The sequence below is a fragment of the Neurospora hispaniola genome (genome assembly GCF_033458365.1).
Source record: "Neurospora hispaniola strain FGSC 10403 chromosome Unknown B0T23scaffold_5, whole genome shotgun sequence".
Classification (NCBI taxonomy): Eukaryota; Fungi; Ascomycota; class Sordariomycetes; order Sordariales; family Sordariaceae; genus Neurospora; species Neurospora hispaniola.
Genome location: NW_026944410.1, coordinates 3,612,024 through 3,626,758, shown reverse-complemented (window position 1 = coordinate 3,626,758; position 14,735 = coordinate 3,612,024). Strand labels below are relative to the sequence as shown.

Here is a 14,735-nt window from a genome sequence, read left to right as displayed (position 1 = left end):
TTAGCCCAACACAGTCAGTCCTGCCTGCCAAGACGCACCCGCGAGAAAAGGGGCGGTTGAGCGGAGACAGCCCCGCGCCAACAGCAAAAAGAGCTAGACATTCCTATCGTCATCATTCATCATCAACTGTCAAAAGGGAGGTGACGATTTGCCCTCGCCAACCCTGCTCCACCTATCAACTGCTACACCTCAACCCGAATATACCTGGTCGAGCGTGAGGCTTCCATACACCAAGATTGGGTGCTCATGGGTATGTAGTGTAACCTCCGCCTCGATTGTTCATCTCGGAGATACTTGTCTTGCTTGTCTAGAATCGTGGCCGGCCTTGGCTTCGAAGATCCCGTCGAAGGCGATCTTGGCCAGACCAAAGCCCAATGGCTACACTACACTACACTTCCTTGCCCCACCCGCTTGATATCCTTTGATTGCGTTCGCTCTCTGTTCCAATGAGATGGTACCTGAACGTCCCTACCTGGCATTCATGCGCTGTCTTGCCTTTGCGAGACTGCAGCCTTTTCCGCCATCCTTGATCGAGAAAACGTTGCATATCTGTTGAGACAGCTGCAAAAATGAGGGGCTCTAACATCCCGGATCCCTACGAGACCATGACAACCTTGGGACGCAATGCCTGGGTGGATCCCAGTCCGAGATTCATCGGCCGTCCAGATCGGGAACCTGGGGTTGTTGGTCTGCTCATTGCTTCTCAGTTGCAACGTGCAGGGACCAGCTGCTTTTGGATTGGCTTGAGGGCTGCCCGCTATCTCAGAGACCGGCCGTCTTCTGACCCGAATGCACAATATCGGACGTTACTTAGTTCATAAGACGTCCGCTCCTTCTTCACGGCAACCGAAGAAACACCCGGGATATCATGCAGCAGGATGCTGACAACAGTCTTATATCTGTTTAATATTTAACTCTCGCAGACTTCCAGGTTGCTTCAGACGACTCATCAACGATTTCAGCTTATCATCATGCCAAGACAACACCTAACACCGAACGCGTGCCTAGTATGCCGCAAGAAAAGGACAAAGGTATGCTCTCAAAAGATCAATTGAACAATCCCCATCCCCAGACATCGACGACTTCTTCATCAACACACACACTGCCACTTTCTTCGCTTCCAATATCATGCCTTGAAGCTGTTGCCCCAAGCCATGCTCATGCACACTTGGACTAACACGCAATCCTCAGTGTGATGGCCAGATGCCATGCCGCAGGTGCAGGTCTCGTGGAGAGGAATGCGCATACGAGGACAAGAAATGGCGTACCAAGGACCATCTCAGGTCCGAAATTGAAAGACTTCGAAACGAGCAACGGCAGGGACATGCGGTGATTCGGGCTCTCATCAACGACGAGCAGGACTGGGAGTCGTTCCTATCACGGATTCGGGGCGACGAATCACCCGAGGCTATTGCCGACTGGATACGCTCGATACGGAACCTTTTTGAGCCGCTCCAGGCGGCGTCATCACAGAGCATGGGAGGCTTGGGTGCACCACCAACATTGCTGTCACCGTCTCAACCCACCGCTTCCGAGTCGTCGCAACTGCACAGAGCCGCTAGCTTTGCTGGCATTGGCAGCTACAACTTTGGTCAGGGCCGGATCCCATTTGACCAGTCCACTCCTCGGAGCAGCTTCTCCTCGGATCTCTCCCCTACCACCCCCTTCTCGTTTAGGGAACAAGCAGATTTCATTCACGCCCCTCAGCCCATGTATCCGTCCTCTAGAAGGTTTTCTAGCTCATCCCTTCCATCCCTTCCTCTGCGACATTCTTCGCAACCTCTTGTCCCTGGTATCTTCAACGAGCCCTTGCCTCATACTTGGACCAGTATAACATCAGACACCCAGCTCGTCCAGAGACTTCTATCCAGATTCTTCTCGGCTCCATGCTCTTTACTATGCTTCATCCCGCAATCTTCTTTCATGAAGGCGTTTCGTGAGGGCGATTCCCGCTACTGTTCCGAGGCCCTGGTGAACGCCATTTTAGGAAAGGCTTGCAAATCTTACGGTACGGCCTCGAATATTGTGTCCAGAATGGCATTTGGAGATGCCTTCATTGGCGAAGCAAAGAGGCTGCTAGCAACCGAACCGAACCACACGAACCTTCCGAGCACCCAGGCTTTGGCTGTTCTTGCCCTTGCTGAGATCTCTGAAGGAAAAGACGATGAAGCCTGGGACTTGGCATGGGCATCCGTGAGGGCAGCGATAACTCGTGAACAGAGCTTTCACGTGGATCAAGAATTCGCAACAGCCAGGGCAGTGTCTTATTGCGGTGGTTTCACTTTAATTCAGTGAGTTTAGTCTCTGATATTCTTGGCTCTCAGCAAGTTCCTGACATGGATTACCTACAGCATGCTACGCCTTCTTACCGGTCGTCTCGATCTGAATACTAGTCCCTTTTTCATGAGGCTATATCAGGGTTCCGAAGAGACACCTGAAGATGAGCCACAAAATCGCATTGAACGAGGTAAGCTTTTTATACAAGAATCATCATACTTCTGTTATGATAATTGACCATGTTGGGTTCAGGATTTGCGCTGCATATGCAGTTCCTAGCTGAACTAGAACACTGCCCGCCGCTTCCTCGGTTTGTGTTTGAAATCACGACCGCTGTGCACACTTTTGCGTCGTACAATTTCTCCAATGCCGCAACTGCGGAAGAGCTCGAAGACGCTTATGGAAAGTGTCTGGACGCCTACAAGCGTTTTGAAGAAACATTTTGCCTTGATATGGATACCACGCCGGACTTGTTGTTTGCACAGTTCGTTACCCCCCGTTGCATTCCACTTCTAGATGGGCCATAACTGACTTTTTCTTAGGATCTGGTATCACTATTGCCTGCTCGCTCTTCTACGCCCCTTCGTAAAGAGCACCGCAAGCTTGAGAGACAGTGCAATGACAACCCCCAGATTACGAAATGATGCCAACCCTTCTGATATCTGCCAACGATCATCTGAGGCCATCATCTTTCTCACGAGTACTTACCAAACTCGCTTCTCGTTGGGCAACCCGCCTGAGCTGCTCCCCCATATGCTCTTTGCGGCCGTTCTCTACCAGGTGACGCTCACACCCGACCCCGAGCACTTGAGCACCATTGCCAACGACATTAAACCGGAGCTTTCCGAATCCCCTGTGATGATGCCGTCTCAGGCTTCCTTTGGTGCTCATGGGAACTCTAATTTGGTTCCGCCGCCGCCGATGCCGTTCAACAACCATGGTTCTTATTTCCCGCAACCTCTTTCTCCCGTGTTGAAGTTGGAAGTCAGACAGGCAGCACCCCGTCGCGAGTCCAGCATCTCGTTGTCATCCACATTTGACAGCTGTGGCAATCGCCGACCAAGCGACAGTTTCACATCCAGCACACTGACCTCTCATGATGCTTCGGAGAGAGAGTCTTCCACATCAGACACTCAGTCCGATTTCCTCCCGTTCTTCACCTCGGAGCCTGCTGACCTTGTCACCATCGGTTCACTGCAACTAGCATCCATGCAACATCACGGTGCCGTCGAAGCGACTCGCTTATTGCGTAGTTTGGGCACCGTGAAGGATCTAGTGGGATCAACTCTCGACCTGGAAACTTTGGCCGAGGCATTGCCCTTTCCCATGGGTGATCTCAACACAGCCGTACTCTATACGGGCCTTGGTCTGCAGAGGGCGCCTGTTGAGTTGCAGGTCACTGGGCCGTAAAGGGTCCTAGGCAACCAATGCTTGTTACGATCTCGACCTTCTTTTTGCTTTTCCCTTTGTTCATCTATGGCATTTGGATGGGTGGTTTTTTTTTTATGCTTCTTTACCATTATTCCACTATTTTCTAATTTTTTCTTTTGTTGCTTCTTGGGCCCGATGCGGCACCTCATTTTTCACCTTTCATTCAGCAACTGTAAGCATTTACCCGCTTGGCTTGAGCCGGGAATGCTGCAGCTTTGGACGACGCCTGTGCTGGTGGTTACTGGGATGTTGGCGTTAATATGAACGGGATGATGGGACTGGATTGGGATGGTAAACGGAGTGATACCCGATGGCTTGGGTTTGCTTCGGTTGGGTTGAGTTTAAGGAGTTTGATTGGTGCGAGGCATGGCGCTTGCTTCGTGGGTTGAAGGATGGGACTCAAAAGGTCAGGACTTGTCTGCACTCCTAGAGATCCTACATGCCTACCTACATATGCGAGGCGTTTTGGGTTTGCTTTGGTAGGAGTTTTAGATATCACTTTTAACATTTATTTATTTTTTGATTACATTATTTTGAGCAATGCCTTGGTGTTCCATTGTTGTGAGTCTTTGCAATGGTCTGTCAGATGTCACGGTTGGAGAGTGTCGTCAGTAAGGTCAACTGCAAATTAGCCTATCCTGATTATACTGCTCCCTAGCTATTACACTATTTTATTAGATGGTGATACTAATGGACATTCTTTCCCCCTTTGGCTTGGTCGAATCAGAGCTAGAATGTTCTGGCCAGCAAGTGGTCCGGATGTTGATGTTCCCGTTACCAATTCTGTAGCGATCTAGTAGTACGTGGTTGTGTCGGTCAAGCTCGTGATCCAGTTGTTGTTATTAGTGTTGGTGTTGGTGTTGTTGTTAGTGTTGTCGTTAGTGTTGGTGATGGTGTATGTAATGAATGCGCTGGAAGGTTTAGCTTTGGAGGGGCTACTACTAGATATCTGTCGATCTCCTCAGAGATCGAGATCTGGCAGCCACATGGGACTAGGTAATTATCAAGATAGTCTCTAGCGAAGTTTAGAGTGTCTCTTACGGAGTCTACTTGTTCAGAGTGATCTTCAACCACCTATGTATGTATGGTTCATGTCGGTTGCTGTCTCACGGGAATACAAAGAAACAAGGGAAGACTCGGATCCACTGATGATTGGCGCAAACGATTGTCCATCGTGCCAAGACCTGAGGGATGGAAGCCTCTGGCCAATCGGAAAATAGATTCTGCAGTGGAATGTGAGCCTATCATTGGCCTACTTGCGAGCGAAATCTGGGTCTTGGCAATGAACGACACGATCACATTGCACCGCAAAGGGTGCAATCTGTGGTGTGGGTCGCTGAACCGGTGGGTATTGATATCGAAGTTGTGTTGTGCCGGTTGAGGTTGAAATAACGTGCTATCACTCGTCAGGTCCAAAGTGAATCGGCGATCGAGTGAGACACCGTTAGTTAGTGTCCTCGTCAGGTCCATAAGATCGCCCATCTAACTAGCGGGCGATCTACTAGTCAGGGACAGCGATTCGTGCATGGACAGGGACTTTTGACACTACATACCAGCTGAACAAACCCTTGGCGCCACAGCCGCCTGCCCCCAAGCAAGTTTAGCGGGGCCTACCTGCATATGTTCATGGTTTAGATGCATTTCACTCCTTGAAACTCAATATCGGTTGCACGGAGACCATGTAACATCCCGATACAAGAATCCAGTGCGAATTGCTGTCCCTGACTACCTAGGTATGTAGTAGATCGCCCGCTAGTTGGACGGGTGATCTTATAGACGACCTGACGAGCACAACTAACGGTGTCTCACCGCGATTATGGCATTGTGTACTCCTTATGGAATACGTGTAGATACTGATGCTCAGTGATCGGTTTCCCAAGGGATAGGGAAAGTGAAAAAGGGGGGAGGGGAGGGGAGGGGAGGAGGGGTAGGGAAGGGGGGCAGACGCACGAACCACAAACCACCACGATCGGGCATCTTCAATGAAGTTCAGTGAGGTGCCAACGCGTCGTCGACGACGACACGCTTTCTTTCGAACCTTCACCTTTTCCAGACGACACTGCAGCGAGGCTTTCTTCAAGGTTCAAAAACCAAACGTATGTAACGTGTCACTCGACGACTTCCAAGACTTTCTAGGTTGTTGTGAGTCTTTGCCGCTTACATAAGTAGGGTAGGTAATGTCTAGTCTGGTTTTTAGTGTACGATACATACCATACCCCTCTAAGACATGGAGGTACACTACCTACCTTTGGCCATTCTGCCTGTTGACACCGCTTCAAGATGTTTTCCCCCCCAATCGCAGCGAGCAAATGTCAACGCCAGCAAACGGCGAAAGAAGAGCATTTGTTTCATAAAAGAGACACTGAATCTCAGATATGATCCTGACGTGACATCATCGGATCCAGATGAAACTGTACCTTACCTACCGCTATGTCGTTGACATGAGCGACCTGTTCCTGGTTTGGGTGAAACTTGAACGGTTGCGAGGAAACGCTCTTATAGCTCCAATCCTGATGGGTACCTAGGTACCTACATATGATCTGGAACAAACCAACGCCGAGTAAGATGGATGCTTACTTGAATGGCGAAAACTGAATGCCCGAGTTGGACTCCGATTTGGGCTTCGATTTGGACCTGGCCCAACTGCTCCAAATTCCTTTACTGCACCAGGTTGTGCTCTGAAGCCCGAGAGCTCGATGCACAGAGCAATATGCCTCGGTGCCACGAGGAAGAGAAGCACCGGCACTGCGGGCCCTTCAAACGCCAACAATACCTCTACGTCTCTCGCTCCGACCTATGCGGAAAGTCCGATGTGATGCGAACTTTGGTTTTTCTTTGGCCTTCCCGCCAAACGCCAGAAACTGCCCAAACCGCGCCATCGCGATGGCTACTACCCCCACCCTCTCCGGGGCAGAGCAGAACACCCAGCCAGGCAGGAAACGGGTACGACGCCGTCAAAAAACACTCAGAATGTGTGGTGCCAGGCAAGCTTGTCGCTGGGAAGTGGTAGTCGAACAGATGGAACATAAATAAGGAAGCGCACAAGGTGAACTTCAGGGAGATGCTACATGCTCGTCACTTGGATTTGGACAAAGTTGGGACGTAGGTATGTAGACGTGGGGCGACTTGAGGACGGGAGGATGATGAAGACCTAAGTGCTGCTGAGGAGAGGGAGAAGAGTGAGCAGAGCAGTGAGTGATCGTGCTGGGGGTTGGTGATGATGAGGTTCTTCCCAGATATGAGCGATGGCTTATAGGTACTTTTTGAGCTTGTCTCGACTGGCCCGAGATTGGACATAGACTTGACCATCACCAAGGCCATCTCCTAGACTGGTATCTACACTACTGAGGTTTACAGCCACCAGTCACTGAGAATTCCATAGGTATGCATGCCTAGGTAGATGTCCATTGCCGGAGTTCTACAACATCTACGTATCGGCAGGATGGTCATCGTGTCGCTGGAGAAGGAAAGGAACAAAAGGAATGAGGCCGCGAGGGTGAGGTGAGGTCTGCCCCCGCGCTGACTACCTTGGTACTGCTGCATAATTGCTGCACATGTCCACCATTCTTGGTTCGTCAGCGCTCGAGACCAGCTGGTGACGTGATTTCATGAGCCAAACTTGGTCGATTCACATGAGAAAATGCATTTGCCCACAGTGGTGGAGGGGGATAAAAGCAGGCATAAAAAGGAAACCGCTGTCTTCAAATTTCTTCCTATTACTCTTCCTCCTACTTTCTTCCTTTATCCAACCGCCACCGGACAACCTGCTACAGCCCGATTTTCACATTAGCAGATTACAAGTCAAACCTCTCCCCGCCAACATTTTGTCCTTTTTTTTTTTCCTTTTTACTCCGATCCAGTACGAATATCCAGTGGCAGTGACAAAGACATTGATTACAGAGGTCCAATATGCCATCGCGACAAGAGTTAGCCGCTCCTTCCTCGACACCGGCACCGGCTCCGGCTCCATCGAAGAAGAAGAAGCCCAAAAAGATAACCGGCCCTCCTCCCCGTTCTAGACCATTCAAGCGCCCGTACCATGTATCCAAGGACCGCCCCATGTCTTGGTATCGGAGCGACGCCAACCGACTTTCTCTCTGGTCTCCATTGTGTGAGGCCTTCCCCATCCTCGACAAGCTTCCTAAGCTCCAACAAAGACCCTACAGGGACGATAAGCCCATAGCCGTAAACGGCTTCGATGCCACAAAGAAGCATTTCTACGCTGCCCAGGCCAAGTGGGAACGAGCCGTGGAGATCATGGAGGAAGAGGGACGACGGATGGTCTACTACGGAAGAACGATGCGCGAAGAGGCGCAGGCGTGTCATAAGTGGGTGGGCCAGGTTGGCAAGCTGACGTGGGAAGGGCACCATGGAAGGATGAAAAATTATGATGCCTTCCAGGAGGCTTTGGATAAGGTCTGTAAGATGAACAAGAAGGCCGTGGAGACGGTCAATGAAGTACAAGAGCCCACCAAGAAATGGCCGGTGGAGTTTATATGCCAGAGGAGGGCTTGGGAGGAAGAAGAGGAAGACCCGACCGACGATGATGAAGAGGACGAAATTGAAGCGGTGGCTTCTCTGCTCTTTCCTCGGTTTTAAGGCCACAACTAGCTAGGTAGGTAGGTACTTAGCTCTACTCATGTTGTTGCGGTCCGACGGAGTCTTCTTCTCGTATGTGTTCTAGAGTAATGCCTCGTCATTGTGATTACAGGTGTGAACCATGCGCTCCGTGGCTTAAGGGAAGTGCTTGGGGTTGGTGGTGTCAGATGTAATCTTACCGAGTGTCATTCCTCGCGCCTTCACCTGGGTAGGGAAGGAGCGGCAACGGGCAGGGCAGGTATGTACAATTAGTGGCAACCGGGAGCAATTACATGTGCCAACACTTCTCGATCGGAAAGCATATCAACCGAACTTTGAAGGAACGATTAACGTCCACTTCTTGGTACTTATCCAAGGAGTACAACGCCGGACTTATGGGTAAGAGGCGTTGGAAATCCCCAACACCTTTCGCAAATACTACTTACTGTAAACTAGATGTTCAGGTTTGTAAATATATTTTGTCGTTTCTTGATGTTTTGTAGTTTAGTTTGAGCTGAGTCTCGTTTACTCAAGGAGTTTGCTCTCCAGTTCGTGATCTCCTGTTTCAAAGTTGTTTGTGTCGAGTTCAGGCCGTGACACACTCTTCTGCTGCAATAAAAGTGTTGCACATTATCTACAACAGGTGCTTACCCGTTGACAGATTTTTGATGATGTATTTAATACCATGCCAAAGCTCGCTTTCACTCACCTCGGCACCATCATCGACATCTCCCAATCCAACACACTTGTTTAAGCCATGACCGCGAAGATGCAACTCCTTCACTTTCTCGTATTCATTTTCACCACCACTGTTACGGCTTCAAATTCCTCGTGTTTTGACGATGGCAATTTTCAACGAAGTTGTGATCCCGACTCATTCAAGTTCACACCGCACATGGGCATAAGCGCTGTTTGCCAGCGGGGCGACGCAGAGAGCAACCTTACTACCACGTTGGGTCTGTCAAAGTGCATTGCCTACAACATTAAGGAGAGCAAGCTGGAGTGGAAGATACCTCCGTCGTGTACGAATTCCACCACGGTGGATGAGAAGAAGATGAATAGTACACAGGGAAACTTGTCAGTTTTGGCATCCTGAAGTCACCTGGTAGTGAGACACACCCTCCATTCACTTTATGACTGACGACAAGTCTCCGTGTTAGGGTTGAACTTGACGACTATTGTATGACCTCGAATCACAGGTGCGGACCATGGCAGTACAGCAATTGGACGTGGACAGCAATTCTGCAGTGCAATCGTGGAGATGAGAAGCCGTCTGACTGGTCCTTGTTTACGGGAATCAATCTGGGTAGGACTAATCACCATTCTTTCCCCTTATCACGACAACATTGACGGTAAACTGATGATGATTTTGTCCTACAGCCGAGCATATCTTCAATAGTGATGGCCGACTGGGATGCTTTGGAATGCTCGGACCTTAGATGCTTGATTTTGACTGCAGTATCTCTATGAGTTGGTGAAATTCATATAGTCGACTGGGAAAGGCTTAGTGCTCGGGATGAGTAATCTCACGAGAGGGAAGGGACGCGGAGGGACAGGCAATTGTCAAGTAGTCAACAGTCGTGGAATATTCTCAAATCTCTGTCGAGGCATCTCAATTGTTTCAGACACACGCGCGTACTTGTTGGCTTGACTGCCCATCCTAACAAAATCCACTGAAATATCAGCGAAATGAGGTTATGAGTTCTGCCTCTAATTCAAAATAAAGTAGACTTTGAAGTAAGGACCATCTTCGCGGTACATCCAGGGCAGCGCGTGGAGGGATTGGGCTACAGCGCAGGGCAGTGACCAACATTCTTCAATACCGCCGCTGTCGATGAGATGTCAATTTTCCATCCACACTACTTTACGTAGCGATGTGTCATAGTATGCTAGAAGCAACTGAGTTGAACCAAGATGGTGAGGCATTCGCGCGTGACAAAGAGAATATTCACTCCCGATTTCCAACCTTATAACTATAACCTCCTACCCCAGCCAAGCCCAGACCGTCAAGCTTTCCACCGAGTGTACCTTTATTATCGACTTAGTCTACCAAGCACTCACCAAAGACGAACGACCTCAAAATGCATTTCCCACTCCTTCCCCCCACTCTCGCCCACATTCTCACCACTCTCGCCACCCTCATCCCCACCATCTCCGCCGCTACCATCGCCAACACCGACCCCAGCCAAAAGCCCATGATAGACACATTCCGCAAGTCCTGTGTAAACTGGCAAGTCGACTCCAAAGCCTGCGCCCTCTCCGGCATCTGCAAGCTCACCGACGACTCCCATGAGGCATCCCACCCGAGACTGCACGGATGGCGCGAGACGAAGCTGGATCTGAACCAGTGTATCTGGTTTGATGCCAAGGAGAGTAAACTCAAGTGGTTTGAGGAGAGAGACGGAAAGGTGGAGGATTTATCTGGGTAAGGAGTCCACACCTAGCTTGTAATATGATGGGATGGGATGGGAATGGGAATGGGAGCTGACAAAGTGAGAAAACAGGACGGCCAACTTTTGTAGGGATTTTTGCGATTGCTGGCTTTATGGAGGGGGGGTATCAGGGGATATGTTGGCTTGTATCTGTGATTCGGGGAGTCATAAGAGGGATACGTGGAGTTCGTTGAATTTGAGTAGGTTCATTCTTTCAGTTCTTTTGATGGGCGAAGCTGACTTGTATGTAGCGGAACGGATTGCGAATGGCGGAGGGCATTTTGAGTGCTTTGGGCGCAAGGGAAACTAGAAGGAGTAGGTGAAGTGAGTAAGGGACTTCAATGGACGAAGAGCGCGACGGGCAGAGAGAAAAATAACCAAGAAAAGCGTTAATAATTCAGCATCTTTGATTTTTGCTTTTCAATTGAATTGTCTCCGAAAATCGTTGCCGGTACCTATGTCAAGGGCTTGCCGTGGACCCGACTCCACCCGACACTAACAGACATGTCCGCTATAACCGCACTGTGGGAGATGATGCAGTGGAGACGACTGGACAGTCCTTTGAGCGCTGTTGGACCAAACTATGATTAAATGACTGTAGCGAACTATCAAGAAATAACGAGACTTGGGCACATTCTGGTAAAGGCAGACTGTAATCCACAACTTTTCATTTGTTTGTGTTACCGTGAAGTTGTTTTAGACATGCCTTGTGCTACATTCTGGGGAAGAGGCTCTGACGGGAGAGGCGTCTGATAGTGTTTGTTAGCGCACGGGAACAACCGCCGTCCCCATCCTTGGTTATGCCACCCCTGCGACGTCTCACAAACACCACATCTTGGCAAGCCACTCCCGTCCATGGAACCCATCACCACTCACCTGGGCACTATGTACTACCCAACCACCAGCCACAAACATGGCTTGTCTCGCGCGGGGTCGACCACACGACAACGACAACCAACCCCTCTTGCCGAACTGAAGCGATTTCGAGCGACCTTCCGATATGACTTTGGACGGTGGCGTCATCCCCCACATCCTGTGCCATCGTTGTTCTCGCATCATCCACTCCGACTGGGTTCAAGAACGACTCGCACGGCTAGAGCCATGGACGGGCACCAGCACTTGGGCATTGGACGGGGATGCCGGCCAGGAAGAGAAACTTCGCTTCTTCCACTCTGAAAGCTTGGAGAAGCTGGAGGCATCCGCCGCTGCCGGCTGCCACCTCTGTACTCTGATCAGCAAGAAGGACCAATACTTCGAATGGTTCAAGGACGAGGAGCATACGGGTGTCGTCCAGGTCGTCGCCTGTGCTGGGCATTCCTCGGTCTGGCTGGAAACGAGCCGGATACAAGAGCTGGAGATCGACGAGGATATGCCGCATGACTTGCCCGGACTGGACGACTGGCTGGAGGAACGGTACAGCCAGAGTTTGGACTTTTCTGGCGCATGGATCATGGATGACTTTGTCACTGTCCAGCTGCGCAAGGTTCAGAGTGGTTGGTTGCCTGCCTGCCTACCTGGATGGGAAAGTCAAGGTTGATTCTGACGTTGTTTTCCACAGATACATACTCCCCAGCAGCAGGCCCTGATTCCAACCTCCCTCTGTCTGCCTCCTCGGATGCTCCCCAAGTGCTTGAATCCATACAGTACTGGTTGAAAGACTGCGTCGACAACCACCCCGAGTGCAACCGCTATTCCTCCACGCAAAAGGACCCTACTGCCATCTGGCTGCCTACGCGGCTCATCGACGTGGGAGAAGTCCCCGGCAAACTAGCCCCCCGGCTGGTAATATCGGCTGCCGAAGGCCTTGCCAAAAAGAAGGCACACTACCTCACCCTCAGTCATTCCTGGTCCATCTCCACGAAACCGCACAACTTGAAGCTGGAGACAGAAAACATGACCCAGTTGCAAGACAGAATACCCTTTGATGACAGGCTGTCCAAGACGTTTCGAGATGCCATGAAGATCACACAGCAACTCGGGTGCCGATACATCTGGATCGATTCACTGTGCATCATCCAAAGTGGGACAGAAGCCAAGAAGGACTGGCAAAGAGAAGGACTTACCATGAGTGACGTCTACGGCCACTCTCGCTGTAACATCACTGCACTCGGGACCGGTGGCAACGACGGATGCTATACCCCAAGGAACCCGTTGCAGACCAGCCCATGTCGGATCAAAGTGTGTGACGAAAAGTCCGCCATATACGCCGTCAACTCGCTCCTTGAAAACACTTTCACGGAGAATGTTGAACAGTCTCCTCTTTTCAAGCGAGGCTGGGTCTTCCAGGAAAGCGTCCTGTCGTCGCGAGCCGTCTACTTTGGTGCTCCCCAGCTCTTCTGGGAATGTCGGCGTCAAGCTTTTGCCGAGTCTTGGCCCTTCAAGACTGGCACCCCCCGAGTTCAAGAGCGTCTCACCGAGCCTACTTTGCGAGCCACCGGGGACACCCCTTTTTCCTCCAAGACGGTCTTTGAAGCACTTTGCAACACTGAAGAACAGCAGACAGACGGGTCCCACGAACAGAAAAACAGGGAAAAACACCTAATCGAGCACACATTTCCCTCCTTCCTCTGCTGGGAAAAGATCGTCAAGACCTTCATCGGCACCTCTTTGACCTTTACCTCCGACCGTCTCTTCGCCGTGGCCGGCATTGCCCGCGCCATTGAGCACTTCCGCTCCTTCACCTACGTCACCGGAACCTGGCGTGAGCTCTACCCGCTCGACCTCCTCTGGCGCTTCACCCGCGAGCTGGGCGAGAGAAAGAACGTGGTTTCCGGCTCCAACGCTCCTTCGTGGTCTTGGGCCGCCAAGGAACTTGATGTGCAGGCGTCGCTGAAAAACATTGCGAGAAGCGGAAAGAACACACAACGGCCCGCCCATTGGGATGGGAACAAGCGATTCTTGGTCGAGTCGGTTACTAGCGTCGCTTACCTCTCCCAGCTCGTTAAATACCCTAACCCCCCGTTTGAGTCCAAGTACAGGCCTGATAAAGAGGGGGAGATCACAATTGATTTGAAGGGCCGCGTGTGCATGGGCTTGGTGAAGACGGAGCTGGATATCCAGGGCTTTCCGCAGGATCGATTGTACGTCGCAGGGAAGGATAAGACGCCCGTTATTGTGCACATGGACGATGACACACCGGCAGATGGGCTCGAAGTGGTCCTCGTCATGTTGATGGAGTGGGAAGGGCTGGTCGGCAATTATTGGAAACGACAATTCCAGGCTGGTTTGGTCTTGGTGGCCAAAGACGAGGGTGATAAAGGAGGATCGACCATTTACCGGCGTGTCGGGGCCTTCAGGACGGGCGAATTGTCAGAGTGTCCTGTCAATGCATTCGACGGAAGTGAAATGGAGGAGGTGCTGGGTATTTGCTGAGGTCGATTTCAGTTCAACAAAAAGGAGATCCCGTTCATGCCTAGCTATGCTCCACTCTATTCACACCGTCCCCTTTTTCTCGTCCTGGTCTTGGCTTACCCACCCAAAGCGGATCACAGGCTGCCGTTGCACCCCTGAGATCTCGTGTAGACCCTAGGCACAAGCAGAACCTCCACACCCCGATGTCGATCATTGTCAGTTTTCAGTCGTGGCATTTCCAGAAAGGTTTCATGTTCCAAAGTCAGCGAGCCTCGGTTCCCCAACCTCAGAACAAGTTGACAAACCGATATCGTCTTCTCAGTTCATGCCAGTTCGTATCGCAATCGGCCCTTAGAAAGAACATGCTGATTTGGAAAACGACAGTCAACGTTACAACGAGGTTCCCTTTCGTATCGATTGAGTTCACCTTATCACACCGCTTCGGGCGTTTGTGTTTTTGATTGGCGACGACCCGAACTCCCCCACCGTTGCATCAACTCAGCCTCCAGGGTCCCGGTGCAACCGATATCCCGATACCCTCGTACAAGTGTTGCCAAGCAGATGAGTCGAAACTCGTTGATTCGTGGAACGGATCACCCCCGACTCTCTTGTTCGGTTTCTGGGTGACACAGCATTCTGCAATCGCGCACAGCCCTTGCTGCTGTC

The 14,735-nt window shown here is 50.9% G+C and overlaps 5 protein-coding genes across 5 annotated transcripts; all 5 read left to right on the top strand.

Annotated features, from left to right (window-relative positions):
* The first annotated feature begins 779 nt into the window (after positions 1-779).
* Positions 780-3,817, top strand: B0T23DRAFT_176913 (uncharacterized protein). The gene is made up of 5 exons (XM_062833008.1): positions 780-1,031; positions 1,192-2,291; positions 2,352-2,467; positions 2,530-2,761; positions 2,820-3,817. Exons 1-5 carry the CDS (start codon positions 972-974, stop codon positions 3,685-3,687), a joined length of 2,376 nt encoding a protein of 791 aa, XP_062692289.1. The 5' UTR covers positions 780-971; the 3' UTR covers positions 3,688-3,817.
* A 3,556-nt stretch (positions 3,818-7,373) lies between these two features.
* Positions 7,374-8,586, top strand: B0T23DRAFT_383180 (uncharacterized protein). Its single transcript, XM_062837388.1, has one exon. It carries the CDS (start codon positions 7,618-7,620, stop codon positions 8,305-8,307), a length of 690 nt encoding a protein of 229 aa, XP_062692288.1. The 5' UTR covers positions 7,374-7,617; the 3' UTR covers positions 8,308-8,586.
* A 457-nt stretch (positions 8,587-9,043) lies between these two features.
* Positions 9,044-9,725, top strand: B0T23DRAFT_397132 (uncharacterized protein; the record flags this gene model as incomplete). Its single annotated transcript, XM_062838276.1, has 3 exons — positions 9,044-9,363; positions 9,486-9,592; positions 9,667-9,725. 3 exons carry the CDS (start codon positions 9,044-9,046, stop codon positions 9,723-9,725), a joined length of 486 nt encoding a protein of 161 aa, XP_062692287.1.
* A 158-nt stretch (positions 9,726-9,883) lies between these two features.
* On the top strand, positions 9,884-11,134 carry B0T23DRAFT_383179 (uncharacterized protein). The gene has a single exon (XM_062837387.1). The coding sequence runs from the start codon at positions 10,368-10,370 to the stop codon at positions 10,713-10,715; it is 348 nt and encodes a 115-aa protein (XP_062692286.1). The 5' UTR covers positions 9,884-10,367; the 3' UTR covers positions 10,716-11,134.
* Positions 11,135-11,718: 584 nt separating this feature from the next.
* B0T23DRAFT_319683 (heterokaryon incompatibility protein-domain-containing protein) lies at positions 11,719-14,090 on the top strand (the record flags this gene model as incomplete). Its single annotated transcript, XM_062835137.1, has 2 exons — positions 11,719-12,211; positions 12,277-14,090. 2 exons carry the CDS (start codon positions 11,719-11,721, stop codon positions 14,088-14,090), a joined length of 2,307 nt encoding a protein of 768 aa, XP_062692285.1.
* Positions 14,091-14,735: the final 645 nt, after the last annotated feature.

Excerpts from the sequence above, each read along its gene's own strand:
- B0T23DRAFT_383179 (XM_062837387.1), top strand. The coding sequence starts at position 10,368 with ATGCATTTCCCACTCCTTCCCCCCACTCTCGCCCACATTCTCACCACT.
- B0T23DRAFT_176913 (XM_062833008.1), top strand. The coding sequence starts at position 972 with ATGCCAAGACAACACCTAACACCGAACGCGTGCCTAGTATGCCGCAAG. Across the intron at positions 2,292-2,351 it reads GGTGGTTTCACTTTAATTCA|CATGCTACGCCTTCTTACCG; the intron begins GTGAGTTTAGTC and ends GATTACCTACAG. Across the intron at positions 2,762-2,819 it reads CCGGACTTGTTGTTTGCACA|GATCTGGTATCACTATTGCC; the intron begins GTTCGTTACCCC and ends ACTTTTTCTTAG.
- B0T23DRAFT_383180 (XM_062837388.1), top strand. The coding sequence starts at position 7,618 with ATGCCATCGCGACAAGAGTTAGCCGCTCCTTCCTCGACACCGGCACCG.